This window comes from Onychostruthus taczanowskii, unplaced genomic scaffold (genome assembly GCF_017590055.1).
Source record: "Onychostruthus taczanowskii isolate IOZ18803 unplaced genomic scaffold, ASM1759005v1 scaffold119, whole genome shotgun sequence".
Classification (NCBI taxonomy): domain Eukaryota; kingdom Metazoa; phylum Chordata; class Aves; order Passeriformes; family Passeridae; genus Onychostruthus; species Onychostruthus taczanowskii.
The window spans coordinates 210,009-225,650 of record NW_024498340.1 but is presented as its reverse complement, the minus strand read 5'-3'; the positions used below and the strand labels follow the sequence as shown (position 1 = coordinate 225,650).

The window sequence follows — 15,642 nt, the reverse complement described above, 5'->3', positions numbered from 1 at the left end:
CAAGGGGGAATTTTGCAAAGTCCATCAATATACAATAATTATGACAGCAACCTAACATTAAGATAAAATAACAGAAAATAAATTCCAGACTGTCAGATGCATTTGGAAAAGTTATCTGGTTTCATAGTCGTTTGGGAGCCAAAAGGAAAAAAAAAAAGGCCAAAAAAAAAAGCCATCAGATTGTTAATGAGACTGAAAGCCAGAGTAAAATAAAAATCCCTCAAATCTGTCATCAGCATTCATGTTTGCCAAGGCCTGGATGTTATCCTGTTGGGGAAGAGAAGATTTATGGTATCACACACCTTCATCCATCCTATTATTATATATTAAATGGAAAATAAAACAGGCTGGTACTGCCCTTAGAAATAATCAGTATTTTGCTGCCACTGAGTAACAAATGTTGTTATTATTATTACTAAATCAGCAGGAGGGCAGCCACGAGGTGCTCATAAAAAAATTATTTTTAAAAAACCAACAAACCAAACGGGGCTGGGCTCCACCCTCCCAAGGGTGTGAAGGAAAATAAAACAGGGATGGAGGTGGGCAGGGCAAGGCCAGACCTGGCACACATAGTTCCTGAGGTGGCAGCACCCAGTGCCCGGTGCCAGGAGCAGGGATGGAAGGGGGCAGTCAGGAAGCTGAGGACTGCTGGTCCACCTTGAAGCAGAAAGAAAAAACAGGCAAAGAACCAGAACGTCTCACCACAACCCTGATCACCAAAAGGGATGGAAATGAATCAGGCAAGAAGTAAAAATCCTCTTTGCTAACAGGACAGTCATTATTCAGTCAGATCTTTCACACTGTTTTTAGCTCCGTGACTGCCCAGGCTGCTGACCTAGTTTGGGGCCACCCAGAGCTCGGGTCAGGAGCCAGTGGCCCCTGCCTTACCAGAGCCTGGGGCAGCATCGTGGTGATAAAAGGCTTTGGGCTGGTTCGGCAAGGGGGCTGCAGGGCAAGATGGGAGACAAGGACACAGCACGATTGCTGGCATCTGCTGCCAGCAAGCAGAGAGCAACCACTTCGGCCACCCTTGCCCCAAGCCCCAGCCCAGCACCCCTCGGTGGCGATGGCAGAGCACAGGGCTGGCTTTCTGTGTACCAGGCACAAACCACCACACGAGACCAAAACCACAGCAGAGGTTTCAGAGCGACACCTGAGCGCCACTCCCGTTTCTGCATCCACCTCCCTCCACCATGCCAGGTCCGACCTGCTGAGAGATGGGCCTCTCTCTCATCAAGGACACCTGTATTGAGCACGAGGCTTAATGTTTGCTGGTGATGCAGTACAAAGTTCCCATGCTGCCTTAGGAAGCCCAGGCCCTGGGATCTGGCCGCTGGGAAAATGCTTCTGCTCCACATGCAATTTCACACATCATTGCATAGGTCTTGTGATTCTTCTGCTAGAGCCATCGGAGGAACGCTTGTGCCTCAGCAGAAAAATTCAACCGGATTTTCTTCATGGATTACCAACTCTGAATTTCAAGCTACATACTCAAAAAAACTAAGCTCCTTACTGTCCAGCAGAGCTAACACAGCAGCTCGGGAGATGCCTGTGTTAGTGCAGGCACAGAACAAACTTATTTCTCAATACTGAAAGTAAAGTAAAACTTTTTAATAGGATTGCTGTTTGAACTTTACAGTTCTTTGCAAGATCAAGGCAAATGACATCATCTCCACAAGTGAGACCCCTGGTTCTGAAATTTTAAAGGTCACAGTCAATACATTTTTTTTTGTTTTTTTTTTTCTAAAAAAACAGACTTCTGAGAAAATATGCAGCCCACTGTTTTTGCAAGTTACAGAGAAAGCTATTATAAATGAAAGGGACTAGAGAACCACAATAATTTTCTCTTTCTGCCCTAGCTCTTCTCCTTGCTTCGGCACAGATCCTCTGCAGAATGAATTTCTTTCTCTTCAGCAACAGCAAAAAGAAAAATATTTTGATAATATTTTGAGAATTTGATTATAAACCCACAAAGCCACAAAAACTGGCAAAGGACCTAGAAGGTGCAACACTTGAAACTGCCAATTCACTTATTTAACGGAGTGGATTTCAGATAGTTTCCTTTTACCAGTCAAACAGTGACTTGGGGTTAGCCCCGCTGGGGATTGAGTCGTTACAAGGCCGCGCGTCGCCGCTGAAGAAAGCCGAAGCTCCTCTGCTCCATGCTCTGCCTGGCAAAGCACGTGGCATCCCTCTGCGAGCAAGGTGAAGTCCCGTGCTGAAAGAGCAAGAAGCTTTTTCTTGGGACTTGCACAAGAAGCAGTGTGTTGTGCAGGAGGGTGCCTGGCAGAACAGCCCAAATCCAGAGCCCAAAAGGGATGGGGTTTTGGCCAGCGCCCCACGCACGAGCTGTGGAAGGGTCCTGTGCCACACTGATCCATGATCTCTAGCTCTGTCCTGGAGGAAGATGCCTCTGCCATCCCCCACCTCCATGACACAGCCATGGACAATTGCAGGGCACAGAGATGCTCCCAGCTTCCTTTCCAAGGTGTGCCACTAAGCAAAGAAAGTTAATTATTTAATAGGCACAAAATAAAAGAGGTAGCTCAGTGATTAGGACAATCAGCTCAGGAGAAGAGAAAGCTGGGGGTCTTGTTGCTCATCTAAGAAGCATTTATTCATTTGGCTGTGGACAGCCACCTGAGAAAACATATCAGACTGCAGGAATTAGACACCCTCGTTCTTCCTCCTCCACCAAATGAAATATCACCCCTGTAGAATTAGAAGGAGCCCTGTTGCCAGCGGGGAAGACACCTCAGCAAAATCAGCAGCCATCTGGAAGGTGAAACCTCCAGAGATGCTGGAGATGTGATGCCCCACTGCCAGGCTGGAGAAAGTCTCATTGTCAAAGCTCAGGAGAGGCCTAAACTAAGGAGCTGCCAGGAAGAGTGGGGACTTCTCCTCAGATGCTTTTGCAGGCGAGGATGGCACCTAAGTGACAGCAGCTGGGCCAGAGGGTGCCTGCCAGCTTTGGGACATGGAGGTTCTTGGGAATGGTGTCCCACATAGCCCCAAAGTGCCTCCCTTCTCTCACGGCAGAAGCAGCTCCTGACTAGCTCGGGTGAGGAACAATGAGAAGCCAGGGACTTCCATCAAACTCTGGCGAGGCAGGCACTCGGAGGATGCAAGTGCTTATGTTCCACCAAAGGTTCACTTCAGACATCTAAATCCTTCCCTGTATGTGGCCTTAACTCTCGAGCAGAATATAAAGAACCACAGTAAAGGAACAGAATCAAATGAAAACACATGGCCTTTGCATTCCTGGTTCAAATGTAAATACAGTAATTTAAAATTAAGTGTTCTTGGCTGAATTTTTTCTCTGGTTCTCTCACCTGAGCTTCTTTTCATACTTTACATCAAAAATGTACATGTCTATGTAAATATGATGGTGCCTGTGTCTCCTTCTGTAGTGCTCATACTCTTGTTTTTTTCTTGAACAGCTTGGGGAGAAAGCCATATGTTGGACTAGAAGTGGCCAGAGCTAAGCACGGCTCCCACGTCTGTTAGGTTGTGTGCCCAAACAGGGAACCCATCACAGCAAGACAAACACAGTTCTTCCTCCCACACCAACTGCATCCCTTCAGTGTTCCCTATGTCAATGTCAAAAAAAGTTGCCAAATGCGACAGGCCGCTGCCAAGCCAGTCCTTCTGCAGCTCTGGAAATTAAAATGAAGCCATTAAGTTTTTAATCAGAAGGCATATATTATACCAAGTGCCACAAAATTGCAGAGATGAGCTAGTTCTCCTCTTTTTTCTTTTTTAATACAATTAAGATGTTATCAGGCCGAAGTACAATATTGCGGTATCCTGGTCAAAGTGAAAATCTTTGAAAGCAGCATTTATTTGCCACCAGAACCACAAGCTAATAATGCAGATTACGTGCAGTCCCCATCTGTTGCTTTTCCTAAGTTTTGAACAAACCCATGAGGCCGTGTATTGTAAGGGCATTAGCAACCCCAGACACCATTATCAGCGATGTCTAGTGCCTAAAATTTATACTCCACCAGCTATATCCCCCTCCCACCCTGCCCTTCGATATGCTTTCCTTCTTTGTTTCCCTTGCAATATAAAGAATTCACATCCTGAAAACACACTGCCAACTTATAGAATGGACTCAGGCCAGACAGACAAATAAGAAAACCAAAAGTCAACCAAATTTCAGACCTGAGGGTAAGACACAGGCCCACTCATGAGACACAAGGCCCATGCTGCCCAAATTACCTGCTGTGTAAAACATGCTCTCACAACTGTGACACTCTCTTCTCTGGTACTGTGCAGCCTTTCATAAATTTACCACTCCACAAAATACCAAGGAGCCAAAATATAGAGGAGGAGGCTACAGCAGCCAGGGCTCCTGCCTGTTGTATCACCCTGCATGACAGGGAGATCTTGCAAGAGGCTGTGCTGAAGTCCTACCAAGCATGACCACATGCTACTCTGGAAGAGCCATTTATGAATAAGGTTCCTACATGGGGTATGGTGCAAGAGGCAAGTTGAAGACCGAGCACATGTATTAAAGCATCCTTTTACACTGACAGATCCTAAAATCTAGAAAAAGAAGACAAAATAAAAGAAAAATCCACTACCCCATGCTCTCATTGATTTCTTCTGTCTGAAGAAAGGATCCCAAAAGCTGTGTTTGCAACTTCATGTTAGTCTTTTGTTCTTTGTAAGCAGCCATAAGGTTCTGCCTGTGTTTAATAATGATAGGGTTCAATGCTTTAAAAATGCCAGGGTTTAATAATGCTAGGGTTCAAAGATACCAGCCACAAACCAGAGAGACAAGCAAAAGCCACCTTCAGGTAGCATTTCATGTGTACATTACAAATAACAAGCGACAGTAAACGGTATCACGTGCATCCAAATTCTGGAGCTTTTGTTGACAGGAAACCTCAATAAACAATTAAATGCCTATCAATAAGAAGCATCTTTTCCTTTTAAAGGCAGTCATTGTTTACAGTCCAAGTTTCTTGTTCTTCTAACTGTCGAGCAACAGCTCCAGCATTCTCCTCCTCTGGCCAATCACGCCTGGCAACACCTGTCTTTTCACATTCTCGGTTTTATTCATTATTTATGTTTCTCTTTACATAATACACCCACAGGACAATACATCTCCAGCATGCTTACGATTTGATCCAAAGCTCACTGGAGTCAACAGAATGACTTCACTGGCTCTGGAGCTAACCGAGGGCCCCAGCTCCACAGACGGGCTTCCAGCCTGAGGAGGGACTTACGCACAAGTTAGGCATCCCAGCCCAGAAGTGCAGTCGCAAAATCCCTAACCCTTTAGCTGCTCGTCTCTGAACAAGCCTGAACCATTCAGAGGTTTGGGTTTTTTCCTCTAGTAATCTGTTTTGTGAAAAAAGACCCTCACAACACTAACAAACCCTCTGTAGTGATCCGTGAACTAGGGGGTCAGGGGATAGACCTCCCTCTCCCAAGTGTGGTCCCAACAACCAGGTGCTGGAGTCACGCTGTGTGTATGGGTGTATATACATAAGTGTGTGTCTGTGTATGTGTGCATATTTGTGTATAATATACAGACACACGCACACACACATTTTTTGCTCCCCCTTCTGGCCCCATGAATTTTGATTTTTTTTTTTTTCTTCTTGATAGAAGCAGAGGAGAACAATCCTGCCTCCAGTGTGACTTGTAGCAAGGGATAAGCAGCACTTCTCTGGGAGGTGTGCAATGTGGATTCCTGCTGAGAAAAGGGCCCCAAAGCCTTGCTCCCTCTGTTACAGCAGCAGGAGATGTCCTCTGCATCCCTGGACACGAATTTCCTTTAGTCAGGCAGGTTCAGCAGCAGGGAAGGCAACACCTTCATTTTTTAACAGAGATGGTCAATGCAGGCAGCACATTATTTAGCCTAACACTGATTTACCAAGAGATCCGGTGCTAACAAACACCAGGCTTGAAAAACATGTTAACTGGGAAACATACATGTAATTTACATTTTTCTACACACACCTCTTAAAGGTGTGCTGTGTAATTGAGTCAGCTTTCTGTATTTCACAGGAGACCGAACCAGACATTGCCAGTGTCCTACCTAGCTGACCTCCATTTCTAGGTGAGTTATGCCAGCTCTCAACCCAGGTTTCTTCTTCAGTATAACTTTTGCCATTTCTCCCTCCAAAAGAGCAATATCATAAGCTCTACACATACAACAGGTTTGGTTTGTGGGAGAGCAGCTGGGAGCACATTTTGTTCCAGTACATCAACTAATAAAGGAAAAAAGGAAAGAAATACCCTTGTAATTCAATGCAGTTACTTATTCTGGAAAGAGAGGGAGAGAGAAAAAGGAAAGGCTTTTAACTGACTACAAGTGAAAAAGCTGTCCATTTTCCACAAGTGGAAAGCTTCCCTTTCTAGTTGATGCTAAAGCCTGCCCCAGACACAGTAAGTTCTGTACCTCAGAAACACAGCCACCCATCAGATCACAACAAATACTCATTTTCCAGAACAATCCCACAGACACGGCTCCCAGCACCTTTGTTTCATCTCAAGACAAAGATTTTTCACTCTAGACATATCTTATCCCACAACACCCCACTCCATTGACAACCACAGCTGCAGACACTGTCACTGATGGCCACCTGCTTGCTGGTAACACCAGAATCCGATGTTTGTTGCACACCAGTCTGGTACATCACCCCTCGCAGGTAGGGATACTGCATGCACACACACACCGGTGGCCCCTGCTGTCCCGACACTGCCTGGGACCTGCCTCTTCTGCCTGGCAGCTGGATGGGCATCTCTGCTGCCCCTGCCACCCCACTGCGCGACCCTACCTCGGCAAGGAACCTGCCTTGCTTAGGAACCTGCCTCTGTTCTGCCAACAGGGGAGGGTGGACAGGAGAAGTGGAGACCACAGGAAAGTGGAGACTGCTGATGAAGACAGACCCTTGCTCACCCCTTTTGTTCACCCCTTTTGCTCACAAGCTGCAGCTGTCCCCCTTACCTCAAACCACTCCACCCTACCCTGCACCGAGGTGAAACTTGACAACTGGCAAAGGGCCTGCACTGCTTTGGCACATCCCACTGCAAACACCCCCTGGGCAAACCTTTGCTCCCACGAGTGCGATCCCCCGGGCACTGCCCAACCCAGGGTCCCACCAGCCACGGGCTGGAGCCGGGAGAGGAACTGAGCAATCGGGAGACTTACCCAGCCTCCGTTGTCCTGGATCCAGTTGTGCAGCTGCCGGTTCAGGTACTCAGTCATCCAGGCGGCGATGTTGTCCACGAGGTGAGACATCTCCCGGTTGACGCTCTCCACGCACATCACGCCGCCAAACTCGAAGAAGGCCACAATTCTGCCCCAGTTAACCCCATCTCGGAAGAGCTCCTCCACCACCGCCACGAAGCGGCTCCTGGCCGTGAAGGGCGTCAGGTGCAGCTGGCCAGACATTTGGGCAAAGTCCCTCTGGTAGCGTCGGGAGAACTCGTCCCCCGCCTGGCGCAGGACGAGGTGGACGGCCTGGGGTGCGGGGCGCAGCCCCTCGGCCGGGGGCGCGTGGCTAGCAGCAGCCGAGCCGGGGGGCTCGGGGTGCGGAGACACCAGCCCAGTGTGATCAGAGGAAGTCCCAGCAGCAGCAGCAACCGCAGCAGCAGCAGGAGAAGAGAGACCTGGAGGCAGGGACGCCCTGTCCTCGCTGGCAGGCCAGTCGTATCCCCTCTGGGAGAGTTTATAGTGGATGTACTTCAGCACTATCTCCCGGTTATCGTAGCCTCTTCTCCCCGGATGAGCCATAATTTCCACGAGGAAGCAGCAAGAGGAAGGGAGAGAGGAAGAAGAGGAGCAGGATGAACCCAAAAAAGTAAAGCAGCCAATAATAATAAAATTAATAACACCAAAATTTATAATCCAGTTATTGTATTGGACACGGTTTCATTCATGCTGGTGTGGGGGAGTTCTCGGGGTCTCGGAGGTACTTTTGTCTTCTCAGTGTCTCCTCCTTGGTTTGAGATGCACGGCATAAATAGGGATTAAAATGCTGTATATACTTTACTTCCAGGTGCACATTTATTACTTATTATAAATTTACTTTAGGACCATTTCCTCCTCGGTGTTGAAATGCATCTTAAAAAATATTATACCGACTGAAAATCAGGTGCATTTTCCCCTAGGTGCTGGACTACCATGGACACGAAAGAGCGGACGAACACACACTGCAAAAACTGCAATTCAACACAATTTGCTAAAGCAGCCTTGGATGGACGTTAATCCAATGCACTTTTTGCTAGAAACCTCAACATTAGGTTTTGGGTTTTTTGTTACACAAACTAAATTTCCTCTGTAAAGTACTTACTTGGACTATAAATATGTTCCTCTGTCAAGTTTCCTCTAAAAGAAAAATAGCAACAATAAAATCCAAACATCACAAGTCTTCAGAAGCGTTAAGTTCTGGTTGCTTTGATGCTTCAAGTCAACAAGGGGATGGGAAAGGGGCAAAAAAAAAATTTCTACGATTTCAAATGTTTTTTCCCAGACTCCTGTTTAACAGACATCTCCAAAGATGTGTCAAAGCTCAGAAAATCCCGCCTCGCAGACCGGGAAGGCGAACAACCCCAAAGAGACGGAAAATCCTGGAGACCAGATGAACCACATTTGAATCCAAGCTCTCGCAGAAGTGCTCTGTTTTTCCCTCCAGTGCAACGTACAGACATATGCATTTACGTAGTTTCATTCAGACACCGATCGCAGGAACCCGGTGCTTCCACACACACGCACGCACACACCCAAAAAATTGAAAAAAATTTAAAAATCGTATGTATTTAGGAAATTAATTCTTTTTCACAAGAAAGAGAGCAAAAAAAAAAATTAATCAAAAAACGAAAATAAAAATAAAGAAGGAAAATTGCTTTTGACTGCTGCCATTTCCCGAGCAGCTTTGTATCGGCGGAGGAAGAGCCCCTGGCGCTGCCGAAGAGGGGCGCGGACGGGGCGTGTGTGCGGTGTGACTGGTGCCGATGGGGACCGCGGCCGCGGCGCCGCTGCCCGCCCGCCCGCCCGCCCTAAAAAAAATAAAACGGGGAGGGAAAAAAAAAAAAAAAAAGAAGTCTGAATACACATTTTTAAAAAGCCAAGTGGCCGCTGCAGGCGTGCGGGGCTCCGTGCATTTCGGCTCGAGGGTGCAGCCCGTGCGCTGCCCGCCCCGCCGGGCCGGCTGTGCGGGCGCCCCGCACACCTGCTCCGCGCAGGCCGCCCCCCGCTCGGTGTTCAGGCGATGGGACAGGCAGGGAGTTGGGTTTTGGGACTTTTTGTAGAAACGGTACTCAGGTTTGTCTCTGTGCTCCAGCCTGAAGAATTTTTTACACTGAAGAGAGGCATTAAGGAGCTGCTTGAAGATGAGGTCGATCTGGAGTTGACCAAAGAAGCAGAGTTAACCTTTAAAGCTGGTAAACCCAAAGAGCTGGGAAATAGCGGTGGCTCAGCCCCCGTGCCATCCCGAGCAGCGACATTGTGGGCCAGGGATGTGTGCTGCTGGGACTGCCCCCGCTGAGACGGGGCACCATACCGAGAAATGCCAAGCCGAACGGGAGAAGGACATTCCCGGCACCTTTCTCTGCTCAATACAGGAGAAAAGAGACGTTTGATAAATTCTTGTAGTTTTTGTCGATATAAGGGTGATTGGGATGATAATCTCATCTGTAAACTACCCTGAAACTAAAAGGAATGAAATGCATAAACAAAGCTGTGACCATGAGTTCTCCTGGACAGGGGGCACTGGGAATGAATGCACCCTGCCCTCCAGGTCTGTTTTTAGAGATGGTTCCTTCAGGCACGGACCAGTCACGGGTAGTTCACAGGGTGGCTGCTCCTCTGAGGAAATGGCACTGGTGTGGGAAGGGTGAGCAGCTGTCCCTCCAACAGAAGAAGGGGAAGTCTCCACGTCCAAACGAGAGGGATTCCATTAAACGGAGCTCACCTGTGCCCTCGGTGATCCAGGGTTTTGTTTCGAGGCCGCACCGAGGAACTGGTTTCTGACAGGTACGAAACAGCGCCATTCCAGGTGCCTGAGGAGGCGCTCAGGGTGTTTAACCCTTCAGGCGTCTGTTTTTTAGGGAGGCACTCGGCACCATACCTAGTGCCAGCATCCTCCTCTCTCCCTCTCTTCCTGTCTCCGCTCCCTCCTCTCTCTCCGGCGGGCGGCTGTTGCCACCCAGCGGCCGCCGCTCGCCCCGGGCTCGGGGCTCCGTCCCTGCGGGAGCCAGGAGCGAGCTCGCCCCATACCCGCCCGGGAAACTGCGGGAGCGAGGCGGGGCCCTCTCATCTGCCCTGCGTGCACTCCCACCTGCAGGTGTGTGAAACGGGGTTGGCTCTGGATGGTTGAGTTCTTGGGGGTTAAGAGGGACAGGGACTGCGGGACAGCAAGTGAAATGAGTTCAGGTAAGGCTGATGGTGCTCTGTGAAATCGTGGACTAGGGGCTGTACCTGACCAGGTAACTCACAGCATGGTTTAATGATGGACTACAAGCTCAACTCATCTCCATCCGTATGAAAGACTCCCCAAAGTAAGGTGCTTGCGATGAGCTGAGGGATGGCTTCTGACGGCAGAAATGCAGACAAGGGATCTGTCAACCAAGTAACATCATCACCTTTATATTCTTTCACCGAAAGAGAACAAAGAACAAGAGGTCTCTCAAAAGTGAAAGTAACCTGACATTTCCGTGTAACCATTTCCATGGTTTAAATGGAACAAGTGATACAGGCAATCAGAGCAGCCATAACCAACCTGGATGCTCATTCAGTCCTGTGCTGGTGATTGAATCTAATGCAATTGGTCCTGCAACTGAAAATGCATCAGACAGAGATGCTGAGTAACACAGAAACCCCTTCTAGATGCACAATGATGTTCTAGCAAGATCAGCTTTAAAGCCCAAAGAGTAAATCACTGTGGGAAAGATACAAAAGATGCATATAAAATCAATGGGATTTCGTAAGGAGGAATTGAAAATATCACTGATTTTACGGTATTTAAAGGTATTTTGCATGTAGAAATGCAAGTGAGGCCAGCTAAATTAATAGAGTGTACTGAGGACACAATCAGTAAAATAAGAGTTTCATAATTTATAACTGATTCCTGATGGAAACAGGTACAGCAAAAATTTTATGAGATGCCCTGTTTGAAAGGGATTTAGAGATGATGCTTTTTCCTCACCAGCTCCACATTCAGCACTATGTTACGGGAATGATAGCTCCCAGCTTTTAAAAAAAAATTAATGGGAAAATAGTGGTCATGGTTCACCAGAAAGTTTGCTAACACCAAACACAGCTGAGACTGTACCAAGAAATATAAAAAACACAAGGAAAAATCCTGGGAAGTGTTTGCTTTAAGCAAGGGTATTAGCATTGAGTCATGGGAAACAAAAACTGTGCCTTGAAGAATGACAAATTGGGACTCTGTAAAAAAAGCAAAACAAAATTATGCACATTTGAAGCCTTGTTCTTAACATTAAACGTCAAAAGCATTGCATCTGACCTGTACGGCTCTAATTGAAGGGAGCGGCATCTTAAAAGCAATTATGCTACCTGAATGGGTGATAAACATCTATTACAGTGTCACGAGTTTGCATCACAGCACTGCTTTTCACTTTGCTTGTTCGTCTGAGCTCAGCAGGATAAAACAGCAGTTAAGAAGACATCCAAAACAAAGGCAGTACCACTTTGGAGGCAGATGGAACAAACGGCAAAAGAAGCTCAGGATTTATTAAGGAACCTGCACTCAGTGCACAAAGTCAGCTAAGAAACCATGGGGCTTTTAGGTAGCAGAATAATATGCTGACTACTCAAGATCTGATCCTGCAAGTCCTTCCACACGCATTTACCTTTATGTGAGTCAGCCCACCAAAGTTAATCAGGCTTATAAGAATTAGCTGTACGAAAAATTGGAACTTGATTAGGAATACAAGCAGCAGTTCACCTGCAAAAAGCTCTTTTGACACTTAAAGAGTGGTGACAGCATTACCATTCAGGCATCAGTCAGGTCTGGTGGCATGAGGGATTTTCTTGAGATTATTTTCCTGAGATGGCTTCCTTATCCATGCTTGGGCAACTGACCAGACAGGATCCTGGAAAGCCTGCTCTTTCTTCTGTGGCTTCCCAGATGCCCACTGTACAGCAGATGTATTATTAACAAATGATGTAGAAAAGTTTGTAATGTCTGGCAACTCTAAACTTCCCAACAACCTGAAAGCAGACACCTTTTCCCTGTACCTTTGTGTTAACATCAGCAGGCTTTCAGCAGCAATCCTGGTTCCTGGTGACCTGCCCACCCTTTTATTTCCTTGGCTCATGCGCAGGGAAGTTAGAGAGAAGCAAATGATTGTTTAAAGCCCTGCCTGAGCAGGCACAAAACAAGCAGGATGTGTGTGTGAACTCACAGTGAGCAAGGATATTGCCACATTTTTTTCTGAAAATCTGCAGGGGTTTTTTATTCTGGAAAAAAATCAAAACCACCATCACCACCAACCAAAACCCCCAACAACAGTAAACTAAATTTGAGTGACCTGAAAGAAGCATTTAGAGCAATATAGGTAAATACACCTATGACATCAGAAGAGGTCCATTGCCTTATGGTGTTGGAGCACAGCTTAAATACTGGCTTCACTGAAAGAGTCCACTAAGACTGTGCCCACAGGTGGGGAATTTGCACATATGCAAATCAGCAAGCCGCTCCTCACACAGCCAATGGCTCTGTAAATGCTTTTTGGTGCCGTGTCCAGTAAGGTATTTGTCTGTCTGTGCCAGCCACTATGGCCATGCTTCCCTCAGTTCCAGGCATTCAGTGCTGCTCCCTCCCATGCCAGCATTCATTTACTCTGGATGCCTTTGTTCCTGCAGAGCTGTCTAACTCACCCTCAGTAAAACTAACCACCAACCACATGATCTTTCATGTTTGTTTCTGTCCGTGAGACCACAATACCCACGGATCTACGGTATCTCTGCCAAGCAGGATGAAATGTCTTGAAAGCAATATTCTTGTAGAGACTTGCATGGATGCACATGATGCTCTGCTATCGGGTGCCACCGTTTATTGCTTAGACTCTCATCTGGTTTGCTCAACATGTGGCCCAGCACTGCTGCCTAGGAAGCAGCTGTCTGTTGTATAGAACACTTCAAAAATCAGTTTTCTGCATGAAAAAAGTATAGGAAAAGGTACTACCCATGAAGCCTGGATGCATATTTTCCTCATTCTTAACCAGGATGGTGGCAGGCTAACCTGAACAAACTTCCTCACTTCTTCAGAGTGCATTCCTGAAATGGGAGATTGCCTTTCATCCTGCTGGTGTTGCAAATCCTGCAGGTGTGGAGTGGATCCTTTTTGGCTGGAAGCGCTTACAGAGCAGATAATGCTACTGTAAAACACTTAAAGCACGCCCAACCTGCAATTATGGTTTATTTCATGGGCTTTAATTGCGCTCATCAGGAAAGGCAGCTGGATGAGATACTTGGATAATATCCTTAGGGTCCAACATAGCGAACAGCTCCTGGCTTTCAGATGCCTTTTACTGTACTCATCCCTCAACCATCTTCACTTCTTGTCGGGATCCATAGGCCCCATGGTTTGGATTGGAAAGAGGCAAACAGCCCTGGATACCTCTTTCTTTGACATCTCGTGGCAGCACTCTTGTACTTCTCTATGTGGCAATAGGGTCTTGCCTTCACAAGAGCTGAGCTGTCTCGCCACCTTTCGCAAGACACCAGCCTGTGCTTGTGACTGAGGCAGTGCCGCCCATGCCCTGTCTTTCTGCTCTCTGGAAAAGGATTGGACACCAGCTTCCCAGATGAAACTGCAGTGGAGCAAAGCAGGCAGGTTCTGCACGAAGGAATAGGAAATCGAAACACTCTTCTAGACAAACAGGAACATCCATCTCTGATTCATAAACTTTTATTACACCTGTTAAAATTTCTTAAGTAAAAAGGGAGGAAAGCACTTTTTTGAGTAAATGCTTTGAAATAAAGACCAACACACTTCATTTTAACAACTTACTTTGAAGCACCTGTTAGCTTTGAAAGGGTGTTCCCCTCAGCTGCAAGTAACCTATGTCATTAAAAATTTCATTTTAAACTTAATTTTATATATATTATTTACAGTTGGTATCTTTATAGATTTAACACCTTTTTTTTTTGGTCAAGGGAGTTGATTCTTGGTGCTTGGTAGCATGATTGTGTTAATCATGTGTGTTTTTCTCTTGCCACTTATGCTTATTTACATTGCTCTAGCAGCACACTACAGAATCAACTTCAGAGTTAGAACTGGAAAGGTTTAAAATTAACATGGGGATTCCCCTCCAAGCTGAAAACAGACTTGTTTTCAACTTAAAAAAAGAAAATTTCAGACTGCATTGGTGGTACTCTACCACAAAGGAGACTTAGTATTATATTCATCAAGGTTTCCCCAAACAGCAAACCTTCCCAATCAAGTCTATGAAATCATCAAATTAGATTCTGCCCCACCCCCCCTCCAAAAAGTAGATACGCATCTTTTGGGTTTAAAAAAAAATTTGCACTTTCCACTTCCTTCAGTGCAAGTTTCATCCAAAACCATCACCCACATCAACCTTTCCCACCAATTTAGAACAACTTAGGTTGAAAGCAGTAAGAGAGACAATGAGAGGCATGGCAAGACAGATGCCTTTTGAAGTCTCCCTCCAGTGACAGAGGAAAGGAAATTACTTCATGAGGTTTTTACTACCAGCTTTTGACAGACAATCGCACATACCTACTCTACAGCGTGCCTGGTACTGGCTGGGCAGGAAAAAACCCAATTAAATGGAACTACAAGATAATCTTATTTCACTTACAAGGCTAAATTATGAAAAAGATTGAGGAGCAATCTAGTTTGGCCTGCTACGTGTAGTGAACTGGAAAAAACAGGAGCTCCAGTTGCAAAATGGCCTTCTTCCATTTCAAAACTTAGAATGTTGGGGAATTAAAAGATTAACATCAGCAACACATTTTAGACAGCATATGCTTTCTTCAATCCATCTTTGATTTTGTCTCTCTGATAATTTAATACAAATGTCTCTTTAAAAGATTTGAGATTTTGTATTTACTTTGAGAGTAAGTATCTTGGCACTATTTTCCCCTCACTATTATGCTGGGGGCAAGCTACACACTCAAGCCCTTCCTACCACAGAACTCCAACATAATGCAGTGATTTTCTACACAGCTGCATGCTCAGCGCTGGTACAGAAAGACATCTGCCCTAACTATTACTTCTATTGTTTTCCACTGGGAAGAATGAGCATCGCTCGGCTCCTCAGGATTCTCAAGCACTTCCAGAGAGCACAAACACTGGTTACATACTGGCACTACCTCCAGCAACAAAGGCAGGTTTTGTCAATTTCATCTCACTTTCATTGTAGTTTGAGGGTACTGGGTCTGCTGACAATGCTCAGTCAAATTTTTCACATCCTTTTTTACCTCTGCCCTAAGCTGCTAAAATGAAGAACATGTTGCCCCCTCTGCTGTCCTAAAAATTAACAGACTCCTGCTGAGCTAATCTTGAGTTTAAAAAAAGAAAAACCCAAACTAAAATACCCCACCACAGCAAAGCCCTGCAAACGAATTTATCCATTAGTCTTTATCCTCTCAAAGAAGTTAAAAGTTACAAGCTTTGTTGATTCTCCATT

General features: G+C 46.1%; 1 protein-coding gene across 1 annotated transcript in view; it reads right to left on the bottom strand.

The window, feature by feature from the left end:
• Positions 1–8,984, bottom strand: part of BCL2 (BCL2 apoptosis regulator) — a 96,311-nt gene extending 87,327 nt beyond the window's left edge. Inside the window, exon 1 of the mRNA XM_041427770.1 lies at positions 7,169–8,984. Coding sequence (XP_041283704.1) covers positions 7,169–7,753 — 585 coding nt within the window. The 5' untranslated portion in view covers positions 7,754–8,984. The remainder of the gene's footprint in view (positions 1–7,168) is intronic.
• Positions 8,985–15,642: the final 6,658 nt, after the last annotated feature.